Consider the following 23,817-nt stretch of genomic DNA (forward strand, 5'->3'; position numbering starts at 1 on the left):
GAGGGAGGGAGGGGGAGGGAGGGATGGAGGGAGGGAGGGAGGGAGGCTATGAGGGAATTCCAAATAATGCTGTCAGCCCCAAACTGCACCCCACCCCACTCATAGCCCTGAACTTCCTGATAACAATTCATTTGAACTGGCTTCTTAGAGATGAAAATAGGTTCAAATAAACAAGTCACTTTGCCTTGGTGGGCTCTTATTTATTTTAAAGCGCCACTCTCACTCTGTCATGTAGCTTGCATTCCTGGTGAGCTGAGCACTCACTATGTGCAGGGAGGGCACACGGACCTACACCGTCTGTATTATTCTCTACAAACGGCATGTGTGTATGTGTGGGTGTGTGTGTGCATGTGCGTGCGTGTGTGTATGTGTGTGTGTGTGTGTGTGTGTGTGTGTGTGTGTAGGTATTTCTATGTTCACCTTTCCCAAGCTGATATTAGAGAGAAGCTCACAATAAGAAGGGAAAGCCTTGTAAATACCATTTTAGAGCAAGCTGACCTTCTGAAGATGGCCACAGAGCCACAGCTAAAGAGGTAATTGGGCCTGCGTGGGCTGTAAGAAGGCTTTGTGTTGGCTGAGCTGGCTATTGCAGGTGAGCAGGATGCACACAGAAAGGCTTGGGGGGAGCTAGAGTGAATGCTTTCATAGCAGTTAGGTCTCAGGTAGAAGGACAAAGACATCCTAAAGGGCGGCACTTTGTCTAAGTCTCACTTGGCCAGTTTCCAGGAAGGAGGCACATCTTTAGATTACTGGCACACATTTAATTCTAAAAACAAAAATGAAAAAAAGTTATGACGTGGAGTCTAGTGGTTTAAAAGTAACAAAAATCTGAATTTTGGAAATGAGGGGGAAAGTTCTTTTATGTTTCTGAATATCCAAAATACTTTTGTATAAAAGGGAAGCAGAGGCAGATGTATTTGCCTGTAATCCTAACCCTTAGGAGTTGAAACAGGAGGGATTGCAAGTTACAAGCTAGACTGAGCTACTACGGAGACCTTGTCTCAGAAAAACATGGAGGAGAAGGAGGAAGGGGAGGAGGAAGGGTGACTTGTCTCTCTTTGTGGCTCTGTGCATAGCTGCCCTCTGACTTGTGTGGCCGCATTAACTCTATTACCCCAGAAGGCCGAGGGGAAGATGGTGATCTGCAGTCCCCCTACCAGGCAGTAACCAAACCAGGACCATGAGGGGCTCTCCCAAGCCATAGCCTGCAGTCTACAAACCACAGCTTCTCAACAATTCTGCCAGTGTCTGTCACCTCCTGTAGGCACGGTGAGACTGGGACCACAGGACTTACTAAGATGGAGTCAGAGAGTCTGGGGCCAGGGAAGACCCTCCAAGCTAGCCATTCCCAAAGCACACATTCCCCTTGCCTCGGTGCATGGCAGTGGTACAGTCAGAGGATCCTTGACAGGCATGGTGAAGCACAGGGCTTTGGCAGAGCCATGCAGGTCAGACTGCAGCCTGTGAAAGAGCTCTGGCTTCTTCAGGAAACTGTCTCTTGGTATCTTTTGACTCTGGGGTGGCGGGACTGATGTGTGAGTGGAGTGCTTAGGCAGTAGGTGATGATAGGATTTAAATGGCCTATGGATAGATGGCACACTCATCAGGTTACACATCAGTGGTAACCTGAACTTCAAAAGCCCCTTTCTAGGCTATGGATAATGGCTGTTACGCTCTATAGAGCAAGAGCCTATACCAAGGGCCTCAGACCGTGCTCATCCTGGAACCGCAGACAAAGAAAGGAATGAGTCTGTCTGTCTGCCTGCTTTGAGCCAGTGTTTTCCTGGCTGTGCTTGAGCAGCTCAACTACTCACTAGTCGTATAGGCCTGGTCCTTCTGTAAGAAGGTCAGGGAAAGGCCAGCCCAAAGGCCAGAGGCCAGTCCCCGACACGTTCCTGGTTGTGTGCCCATTATATACATTTTTTGCTTCCCTGTCATTCAACAGAAGCAATGTAACATGGCGCACAACATTCCCTTCACTCTCTGACCACAGGCAACGCAGACAACGATGATCCTAGAAGATGATGTCACTTGGGGCATCACTGCTGCCTGTTGGTATAGTATGTTCAGTGAAGTTTGCATAATAGCAGCATGGCCTCTTAGTCACATTTCTTAGCCAAATCCCTGCCTCTAAGTAATGCAAGATACAACTGTCCTCCCTCCTCCCGCCCCCACAACCCCTGACTGACAAAGGGTCAGAACCTGAGAGGGCAAATGTGTGATGCTTGTACCCATGTGGCCAGCACAATGTCACAGGTCCATCTGTCTAGACTCAAGCTCTTGAGAAACCTGTCTTCCTGAACACTAGAACCTGTTCCCAGTAAGACTGGCCCCAGAGCTGAGCCCATAGAGCTTCCCATGGGCCATCTGTAACAGGGGAGCTGAGCTCTAGCCAGGACAGCTAACAGCATGCTTGCAATGGTGAAACCTGGTGGAGCCTGCTGAGCAGGAGAGCAGGGCAGAGCACCATGGGGACCCCGCATAGGTCTGTGGCTACACTAAGTCTCCCCTCTCTTTTGTCTCTGTCTCTCCTTCATTATCATCTTCCTTCTGGCTGTCTAAAACACTCTGAAACATTGCCTACACATTCTCACTCTGGACCACTGAGCTTGAGGTGCCATTGCTGTGTCCCTCCTGTGGTAGCCAAGAGCTTTCTCTCTAGGAACTCATGCCTAGATAAAATCTGTGTGTGTGTGTGTGTGTGTGTGTGTGTGTGTGTGTGAGAGAGAGAGAGAGAGAGAGAGAGAGAGAAAGAGACAGAGACAGAGACAGACAGAGACAGACAGAGAGACAGAGAGTGTGTGTGGGGGGTGTTCTTTGTGTAGCCCTGGCTGTCATGGAACTCGCTTTACAGACCGAGGCTGGATTTGAACTCACAGAGACCGGCCTGCCTCTGCCTCCTGAATGCTGGGATTAAATGTGTGTGCCACCACCAGGCTTGGATACTCTTAGGAGCATATTCATCTCTGGTTCTCACTCTCTCTACTCTCACAAAGTGATTGGGGGGGGTGTGTTTCCCACTAATCTTTGCTACGTCCCTCCTACCCTTGTGGTCCTTCCTTCCTGTGGCCTTTGCAGCTTATGCTAGAATCAACCATCCCTGGCTCTAAAAGGTCCACCTTTGACTCTCTCCTCACACCTGAGGTCCTCAGGCAGCGGGCGACATCTCTACAGCTATTCCTACTGATGATTGGAAATGCTAAGCCAACCCATCTGCCAGCAAGAATGGCCAGCAACAAGATGGCTCCTTGTTCCAAGGATACACTCAAGTTAATCAACCCATCCCCAGCTAAATTTTGTCATTTTGTCCCCAGCCCTGGCCTCCCTTTCACAGCTCCTCTTCCATAGACTGTGCCTTTGTCTTTATGGCTGGTCTAGACACTCTAGTCTGTGAATTCATCCTCTTTTTAACATTGTTATTCTCCTTTATTTTTATAGCAACCATAATTTACAATGTCCATAATGTCTTAGCAAAATCCCTTCAGTGATCAGTGTGTCCATATCTTGCTTACTTCCTTATACTACATTTATTAAAAGGTGGTTATTATTATTCATAAAGTCAGGAGAGAAAATAAAACCTAATTTAAAAATACTCTTCATGAAAACATCTTACATTGTTTACGGTTGTCTGACAGTGTGGGCACACTGGATCCTATCTTTGCTTAGGCTCCTTGAGTATGTTTTCACATGTCACACTGGTGTGCTATCACTGGGGCTACCCAGCACTCATTAGAATAGACAGTTTGGAGGTCGCATAGCAGGGGCAGAGGGAGGAACCCAAGATGGGGTTTTGTTTCTGTTACTAAGCCGTGTGGCCATGTACATGTTACTTTATTTCTGTGCCTCAGTTTCTGCCATGGGGATGTGGTCATCTATGTACAGCCCATGGAGGATCAGTGAGATCACAGGTGACAGTGCCCTAGTGTGACTTTCTCCAAGAGTCAACTCTGAGCAAAGGCTAGACAGAGAAAACCACAGACTTAAACCCACTCCTTCATTATTCTTCAAAACCTATGCCCTCCCTTCAGGGCCAGTGTCTCTCTTCTTTAAATCTTCCATTTGGTTTCTCCCAGTTTACAGCTACTTTATGAAGCACAGCCACATCTTCCTTGTCATGTGTCCTCCACACTCCTGGCCACTTTCTTCCAAGAGAGGTCTCAACAGGCAAATGGTCAGGAGACAACGGCTTATCAAGGGTATGTGGCCAATGCTCCAGCCAAATCTGGAACCCACTTTAGAAAGGAATGCTACCAGGACAGAACGCTTTTTGCAGAAGGGAGAAATAAAGGGAGGGAGACATGGATATTGGGCTGAGGGTCAGGAGAGACTCACCTTTACACTGCAAGCCCTGCCGCAAGAGGCCCCAGAGCAGGGACCCACAGTGGTCACAGAATGTGGGGACCTTGTAGTTGTGGATCCCAAACTTGTGGGGCATGTTGACGCTGAATCGTTGGGAGCCCACCTGCAGGGACAGGAAGACACACTATCAGCACTCAGCTCCTCTGGGGAGCTCACTGCTCCCTAGGTTCCTGAATGGATTCTTAGAGAATCCCATCCTCTGAAGGCACAAATCATTGCAGGTCCACGAAGGGAACCTCTCCTCTGGACCAGCTTTCACTTCCTAATTCACAGGCAAGACTAGACCTCTTCCCATGTACACTCCAAGACTTCAGCCCTCTACATGATCATAACAGACAATGAGCAATGAGCACCTCACACTGAATCAGTCACAAGATGTCACTGGATGCCATCAACATTGCTTTGTGCACAGAGGTCTAGTCAGAAAAAGAAGTTCCCAGCAGCTTAAGATGAAACCGAAGATCCCATAAAGTAGCTCATGTCCACTGCACAGTATGGAAGAGGAAGATGGCCAATACATCGATGGCCACAAGTCACTGAGTTAAGGCACTACTGCCTTAAACTCTCCATGGTGGTGGGGCTACTGGTTCCTCCACTTCAAAGACAAGGAAATGAAAACACTGTAGGATTCAGAAACATTTCAGAACATTTCAAGAAATGCAAAGACATGCCCATGTCCCCATGCATGTGATTTCAGAGCTCGGGGCTCTAATCAACTCTACTGCTACTTTCTCATTAGTGGAAAGTAGAAAGGTATGAGAAAGAATAGACAGAGAGAACATTGAACAGAAACTCAGGTATCTGGGCAGTGGCTCAGCTCTGGGTGTCTGGGCAGTGGCTCAGCCTTGGGTTTCCTGGTTCCCTGGGATCTCAGATTGCTCATCTGGAATGTAAGGACAGTCTCTCTCCCCCACCTGATGTCATAGAATAGTAAGGTCAGCAAACTCATGGAGGAGAAGCTTGGGAATATGAAGGTTTCTACAGAGCCGAGAGTCAGCACAGCTTCACTTCCTGAGTCTTCTCAGAACCTCTCTGGAGCTACTCCCTGCCCACCTGGTGAGGCAGCCACATGAACCAACCCTTCCCAGACAGGGCAGAAAAGCCTGGGAAGAAAGATGCACTTCTGACCCTAGGAAACAGGAAGGAGGTAGTGCATAGGGTGCCTTGGATCATCAGGTGACTGTGACATGGAAAGGTTCCCTTGGAGGATTCATGAAAATGAGAGCTGCATACAAACACTGGTTAGGGTATGGATATGAAACCATGCCTATGTTGTCCCCCGTTGTCCATCTCCAAGAAATGGTTGTCCTCCCATGGACCCAGAACACTACTAAATACCTCTCTCATCTGTGGCTATCCATTAGAGTCCTGTCAGAGTACATGTTTTCCAGGATTATTGAGAAGAATTGTGCCCACCCACCTTAGATTTATGGCATACAAATGTTGTGTGTGTCAACCACACATGTCCCTTTCTGACTCCTAAGACCAGATGAGGTCACTGTCCACTCTATTCCTGCAGTTGTGAAGATATGGTAGACAAATGTGAGAAGAGAAGCTAACCTACCAGGAATAATTAATAAAGGTATGAATGGCAGACCAAGGTGAAGAGGTAGGGAAGTTGACCCAGGTGATCAGGAGGCCATTATGGGGTGGGAGACGGCTGCACGAATCTCAGCTGGGATCAACAAGGGTTCCAAGGTATCAGAACATCGAGAAGATAATGAGATGGTGAGAAACATACAAGGACATGCCAGAGTCATATGGAGACACAAACACCAAGATAGCACAGTAACAAGTAGACATGCCCACGGGAGTATGTAAGTGCATATAGAAGAGAATTTCAAGACTCAAAAGCAGACAAAAGCTAAGGCAACAGGAAGACAGGGCATTCCTGTTCAATGCACCAGCACAGAGTACACAGACTGACACAAGACAAGTACCTGGCCAAGGGCTCACGGCGGGAAAGGAGGCATCCAAGGAACCTGCCATCACCACAATAATTTGTTTTTATTTGAGATGGAGTCTTTCTAAGGAGCCCAATCTGGCTTCAAACTCACTATTCATGTAGAGCATTTTTGAATAGAGGACGTTAGAAATGAAGCACTTGGAGCTAGCTGCAAGAGTTTGTGGTGTATGTGTAGATGTGTATATCTACATTGATTATACTAAAGCTGGTGACTCAATGGAATGAGTTAAAGGCTCGTCACCTGACCTAAGGCACTTGGTGATAACCAAAGGATGCTGGCCTCCAGAAGCCCAGGGACCATGGTGGAGACACCAGGACGGGTACCAACCCCACCATTCCATGAAACCCAATTCCCGAGACCCTGACTATCTGTCTCTGGGGATACAGGCCACATGTAGGAGCATGCCTCTCTGGAGACATCGCTGCTCAATCTGTCAGGAAAGACAGAAGGAAGCACCCGGTGCCAGATTTAAGTGGTAACTGTGTGCTTCCTACCTTAGCTCCGATTGTGCAAAGCCCAGAGTATTATGGGGCAGAGTATATTTGCCCCTTCTACAAATTGAGAGAAAGCATCGGAAACATGAGGTTCCCAGGCGGTGAGACCTGAGAGAACCCGGGGGTCAGGGTTTATGTGTTCTCTGCCTCCACTGGACAGGGTACAGTGCCTGCCATGCAGGAACTGCCCCGTAAATGATCCATGGAATGTCCACGGGAAGGAAGTCAGGCAGGGAAGCACACCGTCTCCCTCTCCATCCTCCTGTGAAAGCAATGACAGTAACCACACACCGGAGGTTATTCTCCGAGGTCAAGGGTCAGGAGAAACAGCTGCTGGGTCGTACTGTTTTCTTCCTTCCTTGAGACTGGGTCTCATATATCTCAGGCTGGCTTTGAACTGACCATGCAGCCCAAAATGACCCTGAACTTCTGTCCTTCTGTCTCTATCTTCCTGGCGTTGGGATTTCAGGTGTGCACCACCGTGTTTGGCACCATGTGGTGCCAGGGATTGAACCTAAGGCCTTCTGCATGCTAGACACTCTGCTAACAAAATACGCGCCCCCCCCCAACCCCTGCACACAGCTGTTGGCATCAGGCCTCAGATGATCCTCAAGAGCACCGAAGGCTCAGCCACAGCCTTGGCTCCTTGCTGCTTTCAGAGGTGACACAAAAGCAAGAGGAGACTCAAGGACGGGAAAGGTCCTGGATGCAAAATTCCCATTTGGCTGACACCTTTTAGGAAGGGGGTAGAAGTAAGTCACGTTGGAGACTCAGATCATACGCTCACTTCACTCTAAAGCCAGGTGTCTCATCCTCCCAGGGTTCCTCTGACCTGATTCTAGTAACTTATGACTGTGCAGTACTTATCGCACTGGGAATTATTGGAAGCACACCTTTGAAATTCATGTTCTGGGCACAGATGACCTCTGTACTCGTCAGCACGCCTGCCATCTCCCCCAGGAAGGTCTTCTAGACTACTAATGGGACTGCTGTCTGGATTAGCGCTTCTCAACCTGTGGGTCACGACCTCCAGGGGCACAGGGAGGGGAGGTTCTAATGATCCTTTTATATAGGTCACCTGACACTACTGGAAAACACAGATATTTACATTACAATTAGAAACAGTGGCAAAATTACAGTTATGACATAGCAACAAAAATAATTTTATGGTTGGGGTTACCACAACCTGAGGAATCATATTAAACAGTCTCGGCCTTAGGAAAGTTGGGAACCACTGATCCTGATTCCTAGGGCAAACCTAGCTCCACTGTAGAATTCCACATTCCCAGAGTTTTAGAAATTACCTTAAAGCCAGTCTGACCCTGGTTTCTAAGCTAAGAGACAGGGAGTCAAGGCTCAAGCTCTAAGACAGACCAGACCACCTGAGTCTGAATGCAGACAGCTCTCTCTCATAGTAGCTGTGTCTTGGGCAAGTTTTGTGACCACTTTGATGCTCCTTGGCTCTCTGTGCTAAGATGATGACAGTAATACCTGCTATGGCGTGAAATGGTATGCGTTAAAGTGCTTCTGAGCCAGGGCACAGTAAGTGCTCAATGACACTGTTCTAATCTCCATCTCCTAAGTACTCTTGGGTTATTCCTTCTACTCTGGTTCCTGCTGTGTGTTGATTATTGCCTGTACATGGACTTATCATTAGGCCATTTCAGGGTTCCAATGAGGTAATGAAACAAGACTCTCCATTTCAAAGCCAGGCATAGGGATGCATGCCTTTAACCCTAGCACTTGGGAGGCAGAGGTGAGTAGATTTCTAAGAGTTAGAGGCTGGCCTGGTCTACACAATGAGTTCCAAGACAGCCAGAGCTCCATAGAGACTGTGTAGTAAAGATAGATAGATAGATAGATAGATAGATAGATAGATAGATAGATAGATAGATAGACAGACAGACAGACAGACAGACAGATAGATGGTAGAATGAACTCCACATTTCCCTCATGATCTTCAGCTCCAGGTTTTTGCTTCACTTGGGTAAACTAAGTGTTGTGCTCACACAATCCATGGTGCTTCAAGCCAACAGGCGGTGGCCAACTCCTTTCATTTTTGCTCAACACAATGAAGACAACTGCAGGAGCTCAGAGAGATAAGGCTCCCGTGGGGATCACATCAGGGGCAGACAAGGGAGAGGCTGGTAAGGAAGAAAGCACAGAATTCCAGCGTTGTAAATATTTACCTCGTCAGGGGTTTCCTGTTTCTTCAGCCCAGCACACTTCGTAATAATGAGCTCATGACATCGCTTGTGGACGACGCAAGTGCACACTGTCAACGATAAAAACGGAAGAAGCTTGATTGATGACCAGGGCCAGCAAGATCCCACCCCAAGATCTAATCAGGCCTCAATGGAGACATGATCAGAGCTGGGCCCTTTCTGACGATGTCCTATCCTAAATGAATCCCCTCATCAAGCCTCTAATGTAACGTTTCAAAGGTATTGTGCCACTGGGACCATGGGCTTCCTGAGTGTAGAAGGACGAAAGTGATATCCAAAGGGCCCTGGAAGCTTTGAGAAGGCTACTCAGCTTTCCTGCTGCCAAGGTCAGGGACCACCCTCTGCCCAGTTCTCCACAGAGCCCTTGATATTAATAAAGGTTCTGTGCTGTCCTTCATTTCCCACTCTGGGCCATGAAACAAGGATTACTTGGGGATGTTGGGGATGGACAATATAATACAGGAGTTTGGGGGCTTTAAAAAAATAACCTGCTTTATGATCACCATGTGCCAAATTTTAAATTTTTCATTGAACTTATTCAATCCACATAATGTGGCCTATAGCTCTGGCTGCAGGGTTACGGAGCAGTGCAGCTCCTCGGTGGCTAAGTAGGTGACTGTGTGCATGTATACTTTGACAAACCACAGCACCAATTAGCAGAACCACCCCCAAGGCCTGCTGAAAGTAAGACTTAAGTTCAACCCTGAAGGGCCAACCTGTCCTCCCAGTTCTCACGAGAGAGAAGACCACATCTGGGCATGACCACATCTCTTTCTACCTTCCTGTGCAACTTGACCTTGTCTATTGCATCCAATTAACTAGAGGAATGCCATCCCCAATACCTCAAGTAAGCTACAAGTGTCTGATAATGATTTCAAAGTATAATCATGGAGCGATTCAGCAAGAAGCATCCAGGGCTACCAACAAGTGGGTGAGAGAGCACCTTTCAGAGACACTGAGAAGGAGGATTGGGAACACAATGGACCTAAACAAGACAGGAGTCTCCAGTGAGCCTCCATTCAAGTGTTACATCTACAGGGGAGATGAGGGGAATCAAAATGTGCTGCCTTCTACCGCTGTGGCCAAGATGCTGTGGGCGGTGACACTTAGAAGGATGCCAGGAGGCAGGCAATGCTTTGGTGGCATGTGTCATTCATGCATAAGAGTGACAGCCAGGCAGTGACAAAGCAGAGGGGCCATAATCCTTAGAGGAGATGGACAATAGAACTATACAAAGACTCTAAAGGTTTCCAATGTAGCATGCACCTTCCAGAAGGGATTATAATCTTAGACCAACCGTGGGTTCCAAAAGCCAAGTTCATAAAGCACTTCTTACCTTGACATTGATATCCTTGTTTCCCTATGACACCCCTGAAAAAAAGCAGATGGAAATTTACTAGGTCAAAGATAGATACACGAAACTTCACAGTTCTGGCCACCATCCGTCGGTGTGCTGAGTCCTGTGGAGTCTGCTGAGCAGTGTAATTTCACTGCAATTTGCAGGGTTAAGAACATCTTCCAGAAGGCCACAGGAACAGCCTCGCTTCGGAGCAGGTTCAGGGCCTGCCTGTATCAAAACGTGGTTTTCTGTACAAACACTCACACCAGTTGGGGTAACAATGTTCTAGAAAGTCACAAGAAATCCTCCTTGCTCTGGACAGAAGCCAGTCAACTAAAACACTCCCCTCCTCATGGGTAAGAAGGTGATTCCCTCAGTCCTAGCACCAGAACCTGTATAGAGAGGGCTTTGTGATGGTAGATAAGGCCTGTCATTGGCTGGCATACACCCTGAGCATCCCAAAGCCTGTCAAGGATTGTGGGAAGTCTACAGTTAGGACTAAGGGCTCGATCAACCACCAAGAAGGTTCTTTCCTTGGTCACAGCAGGGTTTCTCTGGCAAGGTTAGTTAGCTTGGAAACAGCAAGTCCAACCTACTCATCCATATCCCTGCCTCACTGTACCTGAAACTCACATGGCTGCTGTCTGTCTTTTAAACCTTAAAATCAGAGTTCTAAAAATGATGGCAAAATTACTATAGATCGAGCTTTTAGAGTTATATACAGCACTCTTGGACTTTTATTAGAGAAATCACTCCTTTGTTTCAACCTAAAATATGATGCTTCTGTCTGGAAGAACATTACCTCATTTAATATTTGCTTTCATGGGAAAATCTCATTCCTCCCTCTCTGTCTCTCTCTGTATGTCTCTCTGTCTCTGTCTGTCTGTCTCTCTCTGTCTCTGTCTCTCTCTGTGTCTCTGTCTCTCCTTACTGTGTAGCTCTGGCTGACCTGGACCTGCTATGTAGATCAGGCTGACCTCGAACTCGGAGACCCACCTGTCACTGCCTCCTGAGTGCTGGGATCAAAGGCATGCACCACTCTCCTTCATATCAAACACTTTTGGTTGATGTTCATTGTCTCCCACCTCATGCCTAATCCCCTTCCTTCTCTGGGGACTTACCAGATGAAATCTCTGCAGTGGGAACAGTAGGTGGGTTGCCGCAAGTAGGTGGCCATGAACTTGTGACCATTGACCTGGTGGACCCTGCGCCTAACAGCCCCTTGCCGCTTCCTTGGCCGCATACGCTCCCTGAATACTCGTTCTTCATTGTCTTTAGGGGCTGCAGAAGACACAAGCAGAGAGGAGAACAGTGGTGTTAGTGCACCCCAACACTGACCTTTGGGCAGAGGTGGATTGAGTGTGTGTGTGTGTATGTGTGTGTGTGTGTGTATGTACGTGTGTTTTGGCAGGGGGAGGATATGATGGTCTGAGAAGTGTCAGTGATCAGACGAAGGAAGTGAGGCCCCTGGGTGGGCAGAGCCAGAATTCATATACATCTTTGTGTGTGTGTGAGTGAGTGTGTGTGTGTGTGTGTGTGTGTGTGTGTGTGTGTGTGTGTTAAGACAGGATTTCTCCTGCATAGTCCTGGCTGTCCTCGAACTCACTCTACAGACAAGACTGGCCTTGAACTCAGAGACACACCTTTCACCTGCCTCTGCCTCCCAAGTGCTGTGATTACAGGCATGCGCCACCACTACCCTAGAATTCATGTACATCTTGTCATGTCTACCTACATTCTATGGTCCATCCCAAATCACACTGCTCCCAGCTGTTCCACTCCCTCACGTCCTCTTTGCTCAACCTACACAGCTTAAGGGTCTAGGGAGGTCAAAATGTCTAACATTCCAATCTTAGCACACCTCTAGGTGATGTGAGCTTGGACAATAGAGTCAGAGCTCTTTACCGTGAGTCTCTGCAAGCATCTCTCTCAATAGATGGGCTGCACTGCTGCCCACATGGTGTGGCCGCTAGGACACCAGAATGCACTTGCTGCCTGGTTCCGAGCAGAATCTAATAAACCTAACTTCTGCCTTCTCCCTTGTACTCAGATTAGAGCAAGTGACCTTTCTCCAAGGTCAGAAGGAGGAGGGAGGGCTAATACTGAAGGCAGATAACATCCCCAACACTCAGAAACACTGGTCCAAGAGCATCTAATGAGGTCACCAAAGACAGAGAGGACAGTGACCTAGGGAACCAGGGTGTGCTGAGGGCGCCACAGCACCCAGGCAGCTTGGTAGCTGCAGATCTCACACAGCCCCAGATGGTGAAAATGGGGATCTGCCTGCCGGAGTTTTATTTCCCAGTCTTCAGCTTGCCGGGGATTTCTTTTTTAACTCATGGCTATTGTTTCAAAGTGTCTCTGATAATACTGGCTCTAGCCTGAGCATAGAGAGTCCATCATTTCCTACCCTGACACAGGCATAGGAACACCTCTGGTGAGTGAACACAGGGATCTCTTCATGTACATGGATGAGTGTGTATATACACATATGCATGTATGAGTGTGTATGCACACATAGGCATGTATGAGTGTGTATACATGTATATGCATGTATGAGTGTGTATGCACACATAGGCATGTATGAGTGTGTATATATACACGCATGTGCAGGCACAGTCACAGGGCGCATATGGAGATTAGAGGACAACTTTCAGGAGTTGGTTCTCTCTGTCCACTGGGAATATAACTCAGATGTCAGCCAGCTCCTATACTCACGGAGGCATCTCACTAGCCCTGAGCATGCCCTAAATGAATAACTAAAAATCCAATTCAAATAAGGAGGAATGGTTTGTTATAAACTTAATCTATAAAAATCTAACTCCAGCCACGGTATCATGGCTTCTTTTTGGAAACAAACAAACAAACAAACAAACCACAAAACCAAAAACCATTTACTTCTTTCATAAAACTCGCCACAGAGCAGTAAACCAGCTCCCACCGCATCTCAGAGGCAGTCGGATTTGCAAGTGTGCCAGTTGTTTGCATCCTGGAGACTGTTTGCAGTTAAAATGGTGAGAAGTCCAATCTAATCTTCTCAGAGGAACTCTGCCATAACTGTGCCACAGCCTTCCCTGCAAGCTCACTGCTTAGCTTTCTGCCTGGTAATTCAGTCAAGTGTCCCAAACCGCGTTCACTCTGATTTAGAGGGGCAATATGGCACCTATGAAGTCAACTGTATTTATTTTCAGATACCTCTGGGAGGAGTGATGGGTACTGGTGGGAAGTTGTGTAAAGCTGTGAAGGTAGGCAAACAGGAGGTATCTGTGACAGTCAGGAATACAGCCAAGGGTCACTCCTGCACACAGGGTCTGTCTGAATGGAACTTGCTTGGAGATTTCTCCTACTTCAACTGATGAGCACATCTGCCTTGCTTTCTAAGTTACATTTTATCTCAGATATATGGGGGAAGTAACAGGCAGGCCATGGAGACTCAGACATGCAATCCTACCATCCAGGAGGTTGAGACTAGAGGGTGGCTGGAGACTCAAGCTCCCCTAGGCTACAAAGTGAAAGCTGTCTCATTCTGGGTGGTCAACTAGGAGTACCTGGAGAAACCAGGAAACTAGAAAGAGGTCACTGCAGATAGGGGGCGCCTTCTGGGGGGGGGATGGTAGGACACGGGCAGTATTGAAGGAGAGTGAGTGGTCACTGATGGGAAAGCTTTAACCAAGAACAAAGTGTGAAGATGGGGTAAGGGAACATGGGTGAAGAGTTAGCCAGAAGGAAGAATGTATGAAAAAGGCCGTGTGGCAGGGACACTTACTATCACTCTTTATGTCTGTCTGTCTGTCTGTCTGTCTGCCTATTTATATAGAGAGGGGGAGATTGAGAAGAGGCAGTGATGAAAAGAAAGAGAAGAGACGAAATTATGATGGCATGGTCTCTCTCTCTCTCTCTCTCTCTCTCTCTGTGGTATTAATAATTAAAGAAGAAGAGGTTAGAAACTTAAGATGGAGCAGGGAGGAGACAGGAGAGGAGCTGGGATGGAGAATAGGGGGTAAATGATGTAATGATGTAAGACAGTATTCGTGTATGAAATTCTCAAAAATGTAAACATAAAAATATTTGCAGGAGAAATATAAAAGATATGCTCTTAGTAGGAATTTTTAAAATGTAAAACAAAACATTATCGATAGGCCATGGATATACCACTTTGTACCTAATAAGCTACAGCTTTGTTTTAACATGGTATTATTTGTTACTGGCATGCCATGAGGAAATTGATTTATTCATTTACTGCTAGAGAAAATGGCACATGACATACATTTTCAGAAAGCAATATTATAATACATAGCAAACACGAACAGATTCACAAAGAGATCTGGCTTTGACAATTCCTTAGGAATTACCTCTAAGTTAATCACTAAATTACAAACAAAAGTCCTAAAATCGTGAACTACAGATTTTACAGATATTCCTCACTGCACAGCTAAGTTAGTCAACAAAGAGGAAGATCTTGTTTAAGATTAATGCAGTGGTCTAAAGATGTATGACATCTATAGCAATTCAAAGTCATGCGCAAACACCAGAGGAACACAGGAAATGTATACAGCATCCCCACTATAACTTGTGTTAATCAATAGGCTGAGGGTAACAGCAAAGAATTATTGCATGCTAGAGTAACTGGATAGAATTTTTTATAAACTGTTCTCTGGTTCCCTTTTCAAAGTTTTTTTTTTTTTTTCCTATGCCTAAATCATCACTGGCACCCTACTGGAATGAACAGAGGAACCCTGGAGAGCAGGAGAGACAACACACTTTCACTCACAGATCCATAGTATGGCCATTCTAGAAGTCCGCTTCTGTAGTCCAGACTGGCCTGGCAATGTACAATCTAGCCTTGCCTTCCACAGTGCTAGAACCACAGGTGTGCAGTACTACACCTGGCCACAAGAGGGCAAACTCAAGCAGGAAGTCGCTTTTCTCCCTTTACCTGTTCATTTACATGCCTGAGTCACAGTGGAATTTCTGGTATCCAGGAAAAGTCTTTAAGCTCAGGAAAGACACACACAATAAAAACATTCCCAGGCTCCTAGAGCCTGACTGGTCTGATAGAACAAAACCCCGCAAAGGCACAAGCTGAGCAGTGACCCCAAACCCTAAACTCTCCAAACATGCCTTCTAATTTCTCCAACTAGCTCATAAACTTCAAACTCCTGGCACCTTTCACAAATTCCTCCAATCAGTTCATAAACTTCACACTCTTGGTACCTTTTACACTAGTAAATATTAAGCAGCATAGGTGGAGAACCAGGTATGAGAGGCTTATACAAAGAACAAAAGGAATTATGTACTGCGTAGCTACTAGTCTTTGCTTCTAAACTTAGTCAGCCCCGGTTCCCTGGTGGGAGGGATCCCTTTCCTTGTAGACTTTATGAATACTTGGAAAGTCACAAAGAGGCAGGCCTCCAACCAAACACTACACTCTTGCTGGCAGGAGGGTCACTGAATGATTCACATCATCAACATCTTCACTGTCCTCTCTCTGTCCACACAAAACCAGCAGGAAGTGGACATTGCCTCTTGTGTGATGTCACGGGCGTCCTCGACACTGATCCTTTAGAGATATTTTTCACTTTATGAAAACCTAGCAGGAAATTCTTTGCTTGTGTCAGGCCATGGATTCCTGGGTGTTTCTGGGCTGTGTGTGGGAGGGACTGTCAAATTCGAGGGTTTACTCTTGCCTGCATCAGAACCAACGGGTAGACTGACCAGTGCTGGGCATCGCTGCTTTTGCTCACTGCAGGATTAGCCCTGAGGCAAAAAGGAGCAGTTCTCCAAGCAGGTTGTAGGCATTTCTTTCTGAGCTCCCTCTGCCGACTCCCTTTTTTGCAATATAATTGAAGCGGGTATCAGGGGATAGACTTTTTTTTTTTTTTTTTTTTTTTTTTTTTTTTTTTTTGCCTTTGTTGCAAACTTAAAATTTCTGCATAAATCATTAATCTCTTTCAGTTTCTGTATTTAGTTTGTTTGGTTTTTGCTTTTTTGTTTTGTGTTGTACTGTTTTGTTTTTTAACCTATCAAGGGAGAGAGAAGTCATGGCCAGCTCAAACACTGGTCTGGAAGGAGCAGTACTATGATTCTTAATCTTAATAATCCGACTGGCCCTGGAGTCGCCTAGGGACACATCACTAGATGTAGCTGTGAGCAGATCTCCACTGAAGTCTAACTGAGGTGGAAAGATCCCCAGTGAGCATAGATGACCCCACCCCATAGGCCAGGGTCCAAGGCCAAATTAAAAAGAGCAGGTAATCCGAGCACAGACATTCAACGCTGACTCTTGACTGTGGACACAATGTAACCAGCTCATGCAGCCAAGCACCGAGCCTTCCCACCGTGACAGCTTGCTTCCCTTTTAAACTTTGAGCTAAATAAAACTTCATTAAGTTACATGGTCAAGTGTTAGTCATGTTGGGGCCTGGGGAATGCTCGATCTCTGAGAGTTCATTTCAGCTTGCCTTTCTGTAGTTCCCTGATCTGGGCACATGGACTTGACTGGCAATGCCAACAGGAAGGCAAAAAGCAACCACACAAAATGAAATCCTGAAGGATCTGAAAAGAGTGGCACCTCTTATTTTCCATGAGGAATGTGGGTGCCACTGTTTTCATGACGGTGAGTTTTAAATATTAAGTAAATATTTATGTGGCACCAAAGATATGCCCTGCATATTGTACTCACACAATACATTTTTAAAAAACCCTTCATGTTCAAAACAGGAAAGAGGAAGCGGCGACTGATTTCTCGGGAGGGATAGTTCAATGTGTATCTTCCCAGAGTCACAGCATCCATCAGAAGGTCTGTGAGCAGGCTTGGTCTGAATGCTTCATTAAGTGAGTGTGTAATCAAACTGGAAGAATGCTGGTGGCATTTCGAGATTAGCATTTCAAGTTTAATGGAAACCCTTTTCATCTTCTTTTCTGAATGAGCTCTGCTGTGTCTACATGTGCCATCCAGTCATGGGCCAAAACTGTAGCTGGTGTATGCTCCCTAGTGCTGATGGAACAGAGGTTACAGCACTGGTGTAAACTGAGGCAAAGCAAGTGATTGCCAGATAGTGGGAAAATGAGGCAGACGTAAACGTACCCAAGCCCCACCTGGCTAACTTAGGTTGCTGGTCCCCAAGCACACTGTAAATAGTGCTAAGTCACAGAAGGAAAGCTCACTCAGGCAGGAATCGGCTTGCCTTCTGTCTGTACTCCTCCTTTTACCTGTTCAGTTACATACCAGAGTCACGATGGAATTCCTGGTATCCAGGAAAAGTCATTATCCCTAGGGACGACGGAAACATCCCCAGGCTCCTAGCCTGGGAAATTGACCAAGTTGGACACCTGCCAATGGAAGGGATTCAATCCCCAGTAGGCCAGTGAGGTCCAGGGTGAGTCACAGGAGCTCATCTAAGGCTGCAAACCTGAGCACTGTGGAGGCTGTGCACACAGAGGGGCAGCTCCGGTGCTCTGCTCCCACTCTTCAAATGCAGTGATAAGGTGTGCTGGAGGGACACAGTACCGGAAATCATAGCTGGGTGTCTACTTGCTCCCAGGGTTTAGTTAGCAGTTGTGGGAAGAGAGAGGCTCAGACATCCTGTGCCTCCTCAAATAACTCCCAAGCCTTTCAAAGCCATAAGTACCACAACCCAAATGGTTACGAGGTTACCTACCCTGTTACAAGCCTCACACCCCACATTGTCAACACCAGGGATTGCAGGGTTCCAGCTGCAACAGGTAGAGTGCAGAGAAGGCTCACTCCCTCTCTCACCCAGGTTAGGCCCTTTCTGCCTCCCTGTAGATTGACAGAGCCTTTTAAAATTAAGTGCCTGCCCCCAATTCCCCTTACCTCAAGGAATTAACTCTTTGGTTTTCCTTGGGTTACTTCTTTGCTAAGGCAATTATTGAACTCTAACTATTAATTTTAAAATTAAAAAGGTATTGTTGGATGCAATGGCACATGACCTGAGACAGGGGGATCAGTATGAGCTCAGGGCTAGCCTTAGAGAAAACGAGTGTCTTCCTCACCCATGTCCCACCCCTAATTAGAAAATAAATAAAAATAGCATGACCTCTTCAAAGTTGTTGTGGAGGCAGGGGCAGGGTCCCCGGGAGGTGGACGGGGTGGATCTATTGTCCGACCTACCAAGGAAGAGCAATCTTAGAAGTCCAAAGATTGAAGGAAGAAAAATAAAAGCAACAGAATTATGGTAAGACAAGGGGTTGGAGGAAGAGAAACAAGGAGTAGAGAGAAGAGAGGGTAACTGCTGCATGAGTGAGCAGAGGGCCACACATTCCTCACCACTTCACACAGACAATCCAGCTCAGGGGTACACAAGCACCAGGGCAGCCTGTCAGACTAGCAGATGACAGGGACGCTGTGACCACAGTCTGCCCTTCCCCTGCCCTCTCAGTCCTGAGGCTCCAAGGACTGAAGGGACCATTTCTGCTCCACAGGCCACACTCCTCAGTATGCCCTGCTGCTAGCAGCTGGTTTGGAAAGGGCAGATCAAATCTCCCTCCTGGAACATTGTAACCGAGGGGTGAAGGCCGTTGTAGGAGCTCACTCTTTTGTTCTTTCAAATTTCCTGCCTGGGGAAACAAGGTGGTGTCTCTCCCCTCCTCTGCGCTGTCCCTCTATGGTCTCCCAAGAGGGCAGGGTGACCCTGTTCCTCTTGCACCAAGGCATTTGGTGCCTTTAAAAACTCAAAATCCTTTCCCCTTATCTGTGGGGAGGACGACTCTGGTTAATTTCTGCATGAGAGCTAGTGAAACTTGACATGTCACTGACCAGAAGTTCTTGGGGGATGATTCTCCGCCTCTGCTTTGCTCCTCATCAGAATAAAAACACTTCTTTTCACTTTGGAAAGTTTCTTATAAAGTCGAATAAGGAATCTTACTTCTGTATACTTATTCAAATAATATGAAAGTTCTATCACCCAAAACTCTGTGTGCAGATATTTCTAGCAGCTTTATCTATAACCACCAAGAACTGAAAGACTGACAACCCCTCAGTGCAGGACTGATGTGCACTGGAATCCTCCCAGCACAACAGAAGGAGCAGATAAGGAGCAGAAACAAAAGTGTGGATGCCTCTCAGTTACTACTGGGGCAGAGTCAAAAGGCCACGTGCAGACTTACAGTCCTGTGTAAGTGAGAGTCCCGAGGAAGGCAAGTTACAGGCATTGGAAAGGCCACCAGGCGCTGATGGTGGGTGGAGAGTTGACCATGAAAAGGAAAGGACAAAATGGAAATTCTGGGGGTGCTCAAAGTATTCCATGGTTTGTGGTAGCTTCCATGACTTCCAAAACACAGAACTAACTTGCCAGAAAGGGTGAATTTTTACTGTATGTAAGTCAATACTCCATTTAAAAGAAGGGAGAAGAAGGTAGAACAACAAAGGGCCTACTTCCATTCTCGATCTGCCTGTGTCAGGAGCTGCTACTGATAGGAAGAGCTGCAGGTTGACTGACTGGTGGACAAACATCCGAAGCAGGGAAACAACCTGTCACTGAGCACCACAGATTCCCCTGTCAGCAGGAGCTGGGCAGGAGCTGCCAGGTCTGCTTTCCTCCCTGACTGGCTTCCTCCTAGGGCTCCTGCTCACCCCTCACTTCTGTGTGTTCCCTCAGGCACCATCTTGGAAGTCATGGTGCTTTGTGCTCTCTCCCAGCCTCTCACTGCGGTGGGATTCTTCTCTTTCTAGACAGGGGTCTCTCTCTCTCGCCCCCCCTCTTTCTCCCTCTCCCTCCCTCCATCCTTCCCTCTCTTTCCCTCTCCTTCCTTCCCCTCCCCTCCTGTCCTCTCCTTCCTCTCCTTCCCTGCTTGAAAATGTCCCATCCTTTAACATATTTCTCTTGCATGAAACATTTTCTCGTCAGAGTGGGCCATGCCCGTCCTCTCTTCTCTGAACTTCCAGAGCGCTAGAGTCTTTATGGTTCGTTCTTGGCATTCACCCAGCAGACATGGTGATCTACCCACCATGTGATCTGCATCAAGTGCTTGCTGCTTTCTGATCAGAGAGGTGGCTCGTTACTTCAGGAAGAAAAAAAAACTCTTAAGATTTCTTTTGCATTCTTTTCCCATCCCCACCCTAACGCCCTCGTTCATATTAGTAGTTCTAATCATTGTTAATTGACTAAAACACCCAAGTATTGACGATAATAGGTAAAGAACATTGTAATCCATCTACTTAGGGCTCAAAATTACTATGTAGTTTTGCCTTCCATTCAACTCGATTGAAATGTCTTTTCACAAAATAAAAGCCATCCATGGTTCTAAAGAACTTAATAATCCACAAAGGACCCACAATAGCACAGTAAGTACATATGCGTCCTGACATGCGATTGTTTCCAAGTGTAAGATTTCTTTCATGTTACAGCACAACGAGATGTTACCACACCCTGTTATTTCTTAATCCTACTCAAACAAATTATATGCATTTCTTTTCTCTTCTACAAGTCTTGGCCATGTATCTCGAGCTAATATTTACCTCTTATGAGTATTTCCTATTTCCATGAATGTTTATGCTTCAACAAGATAGGCCAGCCTAATTAGTCTTTTAATCCTGCAGAGCAGAGCTGTGCAAAGGGAAGTCACCTGCACTGAGGCCACGTGTGCAGGCTCATGTCACATCTTATTACACATGCTTTGGTTGTTGTCACAGTAAAGGCTAAGTGGACAATTCAATATTGACAAAGCATTACTTGGTTCCAAGGGAATTATTTTTTCTTCAGAAATTTCTAACAGCATATAAAGGCTTTTTGCCTCAGGACTGAGTTTTCATTGGTAGGGAAACCATTAGTGTTTGTCTCCTGTGCACACACACAGCCCCTTCTGGCACCATCATGGAGGTGTGTCAGGGACAGTCTGTGAGTCTGTCTGTCTGCTTCTCAGTCCAGAATCACTGGAGACACACAGTGGACAACCTGTGTGGTCCTAAACTCCATCCACATGGGAGTGGGCCACCGACAAGGGTAGAGAGCTGAGATCATTTCCCAGACTGATGTGTACCCTGAAGACCAGTCCCCTCTAGTTAGAATTAAATGTGTATCTCAGTAGTTAGAGGAAATAGAGGAAATGTGACAGACATGCTAATGACTGGAGAAATCTCTCTCTCTCACACACACACACACACACACACACACACACGAGACACAGATACACACATGTACATCATGTACACACTAAGATACACATACACATGCACACACACATACAGAAAGACACAGACACACACACACAGGATTACAGACACACACATGCATATATACACACAAAGATACACATACACATGCACACACACATACAGAAAGACACAGACACACACACACTGGATTACAGACACACACATGCATATATACACACACTCAGACACAAGCATACAAATATGTACAGACACAGACATGTGCATGCATATACACATACTCACACATACATATACACACACAGACACAGACATGTGTGTACGTACACACACACTCAGACACACATAAACATGTACAGACACACACACAGACAGACACACACAGGTGCATATAAACACACACATACACACACACAGATACAGACACACACACATACACACACACACACAGACACACACAGGTGCATACACACACACATACACACACACAGAGACACAGACACACACAGGTACACACACACACACACACACACACCACACTAGGTCTATGCTTCTGGACCTTGAGTACTGTGGCCCATCAAAGCAGAAAGGTGTTCCATCTCAGAGTCTCTGTTCAGCAAGTTTGGTTTAAGAATCTGAGAATTCTTGGTAGGGAAACCATTAGTGTTTGTCTCCTATACACACACACAGTCCCCTCTTAGACTGTGTGGACAGGCCCAGAGCTAAGGGAAGTGAGCTCCTGCCGTAGGTAGTTGGTGTCTTCTGAGTCACTGGGGTCACTGGAAACATCTTTGTTAAGTAATGAGAAATCATTCCAAAGCCCCACAGTCAAGGTAGCTAAGGGCATCTCCGGGGAGACAGCTGCCTGAGAATTTCCAGTAAGCTGTCTCTAGGTGTCACAAGGGATCCCTGAGGTTAGCTTCTTGCGTCTGCTATAGAGCTGAGCTACAATGTGAGTAGGGGACAGATTGAACACAGCAAATGCTTGGCTATAAAAACTGTACACATAAAAGAGAAAAGAGTCCCAGTGAACAGAACAGCCAGATTTGACATCCTCCCTGGAGCACCTGCTGTGCGCCAGAGACACCGCCAACCACTGGCTCCTCCCTTGGGCTTGCAGATGGCCAGAGGGTAACTAAATGTAGGCTGAGGCCTGGCATCTCTGCTTTCATCTGGTATCTGTCTCCTTTACTAGCTGAGTTCCACTGTGCTTAAACACAGGTCAATCATTTAAGGACTGTCTGTCTAAAAACCGATGATACCAGTCTGTTGGGCCCTAATCTTGCTCTAAAGACATCAACATAAGAACAACTAAGGTTCCCAGAACAGGAAGGCTTGCAGCCACATCACCTCATGCTGACGCAACCCTCCTCAGACCTACCAAATGGGAAGAACTGCCCCAAGACAGTAGCTGAGCAACCGCTGTGAGCATGAACAGTCATGTGTGGTGGGGGCCATCAGAATGCCACCTCTAGGATGGTGATTTCTCAAGAGCTGGCAGAACCTCATAAACCTGACTCAAGATAACCAGCAGAGAGCCCAGGTTGACAAACACTGATTAACTCCGGACACTTCTTTTTTATGTTTGTGTGTGAGGGGATTGGGCAGAGGACAATCTCCAGTATTGGTCTTCACCTCTATCGTGTTTGAGATGGTCTCTCTTGCTCACTACTGTATCTGCCAAGTTAGCTGGATCTACGAGCTTTGGGGGACTCTCCTATCTCCTCCCAGCCTGCTGTAGGAGTTCTGGGATTCCAGATGTGTACATCCAGCTCCAGCAGGGCTCTGTGAACACGGGCTCAGATCTTTACCCTTGGGACTTTACCACGAGCCATCTTCTGCTCCAATGTTGCATATTTCTTGCCCTTCATTTTGTTCCTTCATGGCTTAAACAGGATGCTCTTGATTGCACCTCCAAACCTTCCCAGTGTGTCTGTGCTGTAGATCTCCCTTTTCTAGTTTTCTTTGAGTAAACAGCTAGGCTTGTCAGGACTCTCTGAGGTTGTCACTTCTCTGTCAGTGCCATCCGATCAGTAGCCATTTGTACTTCCCCAACTTTGGATACTGAGGCAAAGCTCTTGTTTGTAGCCAGCCTCTTCCTAGGTCTCTGTAGTGAGAACTTGGGAGCCTTTCTTACCATAAAACAGTGACACTCTGGGATGCTCCCCTACCTTGGGTCTACCGTCAGAGATTTCCATTTCCTGGGAAAGTCTGGTCCTTACCTGGCATCTTAACACTTCCCATGTGATTTAACTCAAGAACCAAATCGGAACTCACAGGTAGATTTCTGGGCTTCCAG

At 46.7% G+C, this 23,817-nt stretch overlaps 1 protein-coding gene across 1 annotated transcript in view; it reads right to left on the minus strand.

Moving 5' to 3' along the window:
• Prkce (protein kinase C epsilon) overlaps positions 1 to 23,817 on the minus strand; it is a 506,175-nt gene that overhangs the window by 178,952 nt on the left and 303,406 nt on the right. Inside the window, exons 3-6 of the mRNA XM_031357603.1 lie at positions 11,506 to 11,665; positions 10,382 to 10,416; positions 9,010 to 9,095; positions 4,333 to 4,462 (exon numbers count right to left, since the gene is read on the minus strand). Of these exons, the coding sequence (XP_031213463.1) occupies positions 4,333 to 4,462; positions 9,010 to 9,095; positions 10,382 to 10,416; positions 11,506 to 11,665 (411 nt within the window). The remainder of the gene's footprint in view (positions 1 to 4,332; positions 4,463 to 9,009; positions 9,096 to 10,381; positions 10,417 to 11,505; positions 11,666 to 23,817) is intronic.

Source organism: Mastomys coucha, unplaced genomic scaffold (assembly GCF_008632895.1).
Source record: "Mastomys coucha isolate ucsf_1 unplaced genomic scaffold, UCSF_Mcou_1 pScaffold6, whole genome shotgun sequence".
Taxonomy (NCBI): domain Eukaryota; kingdom Metazoa; phylum Chordata; class Mammalia; order Rodentia; family Muridae; genus Mastomys; species Mastomys coucha.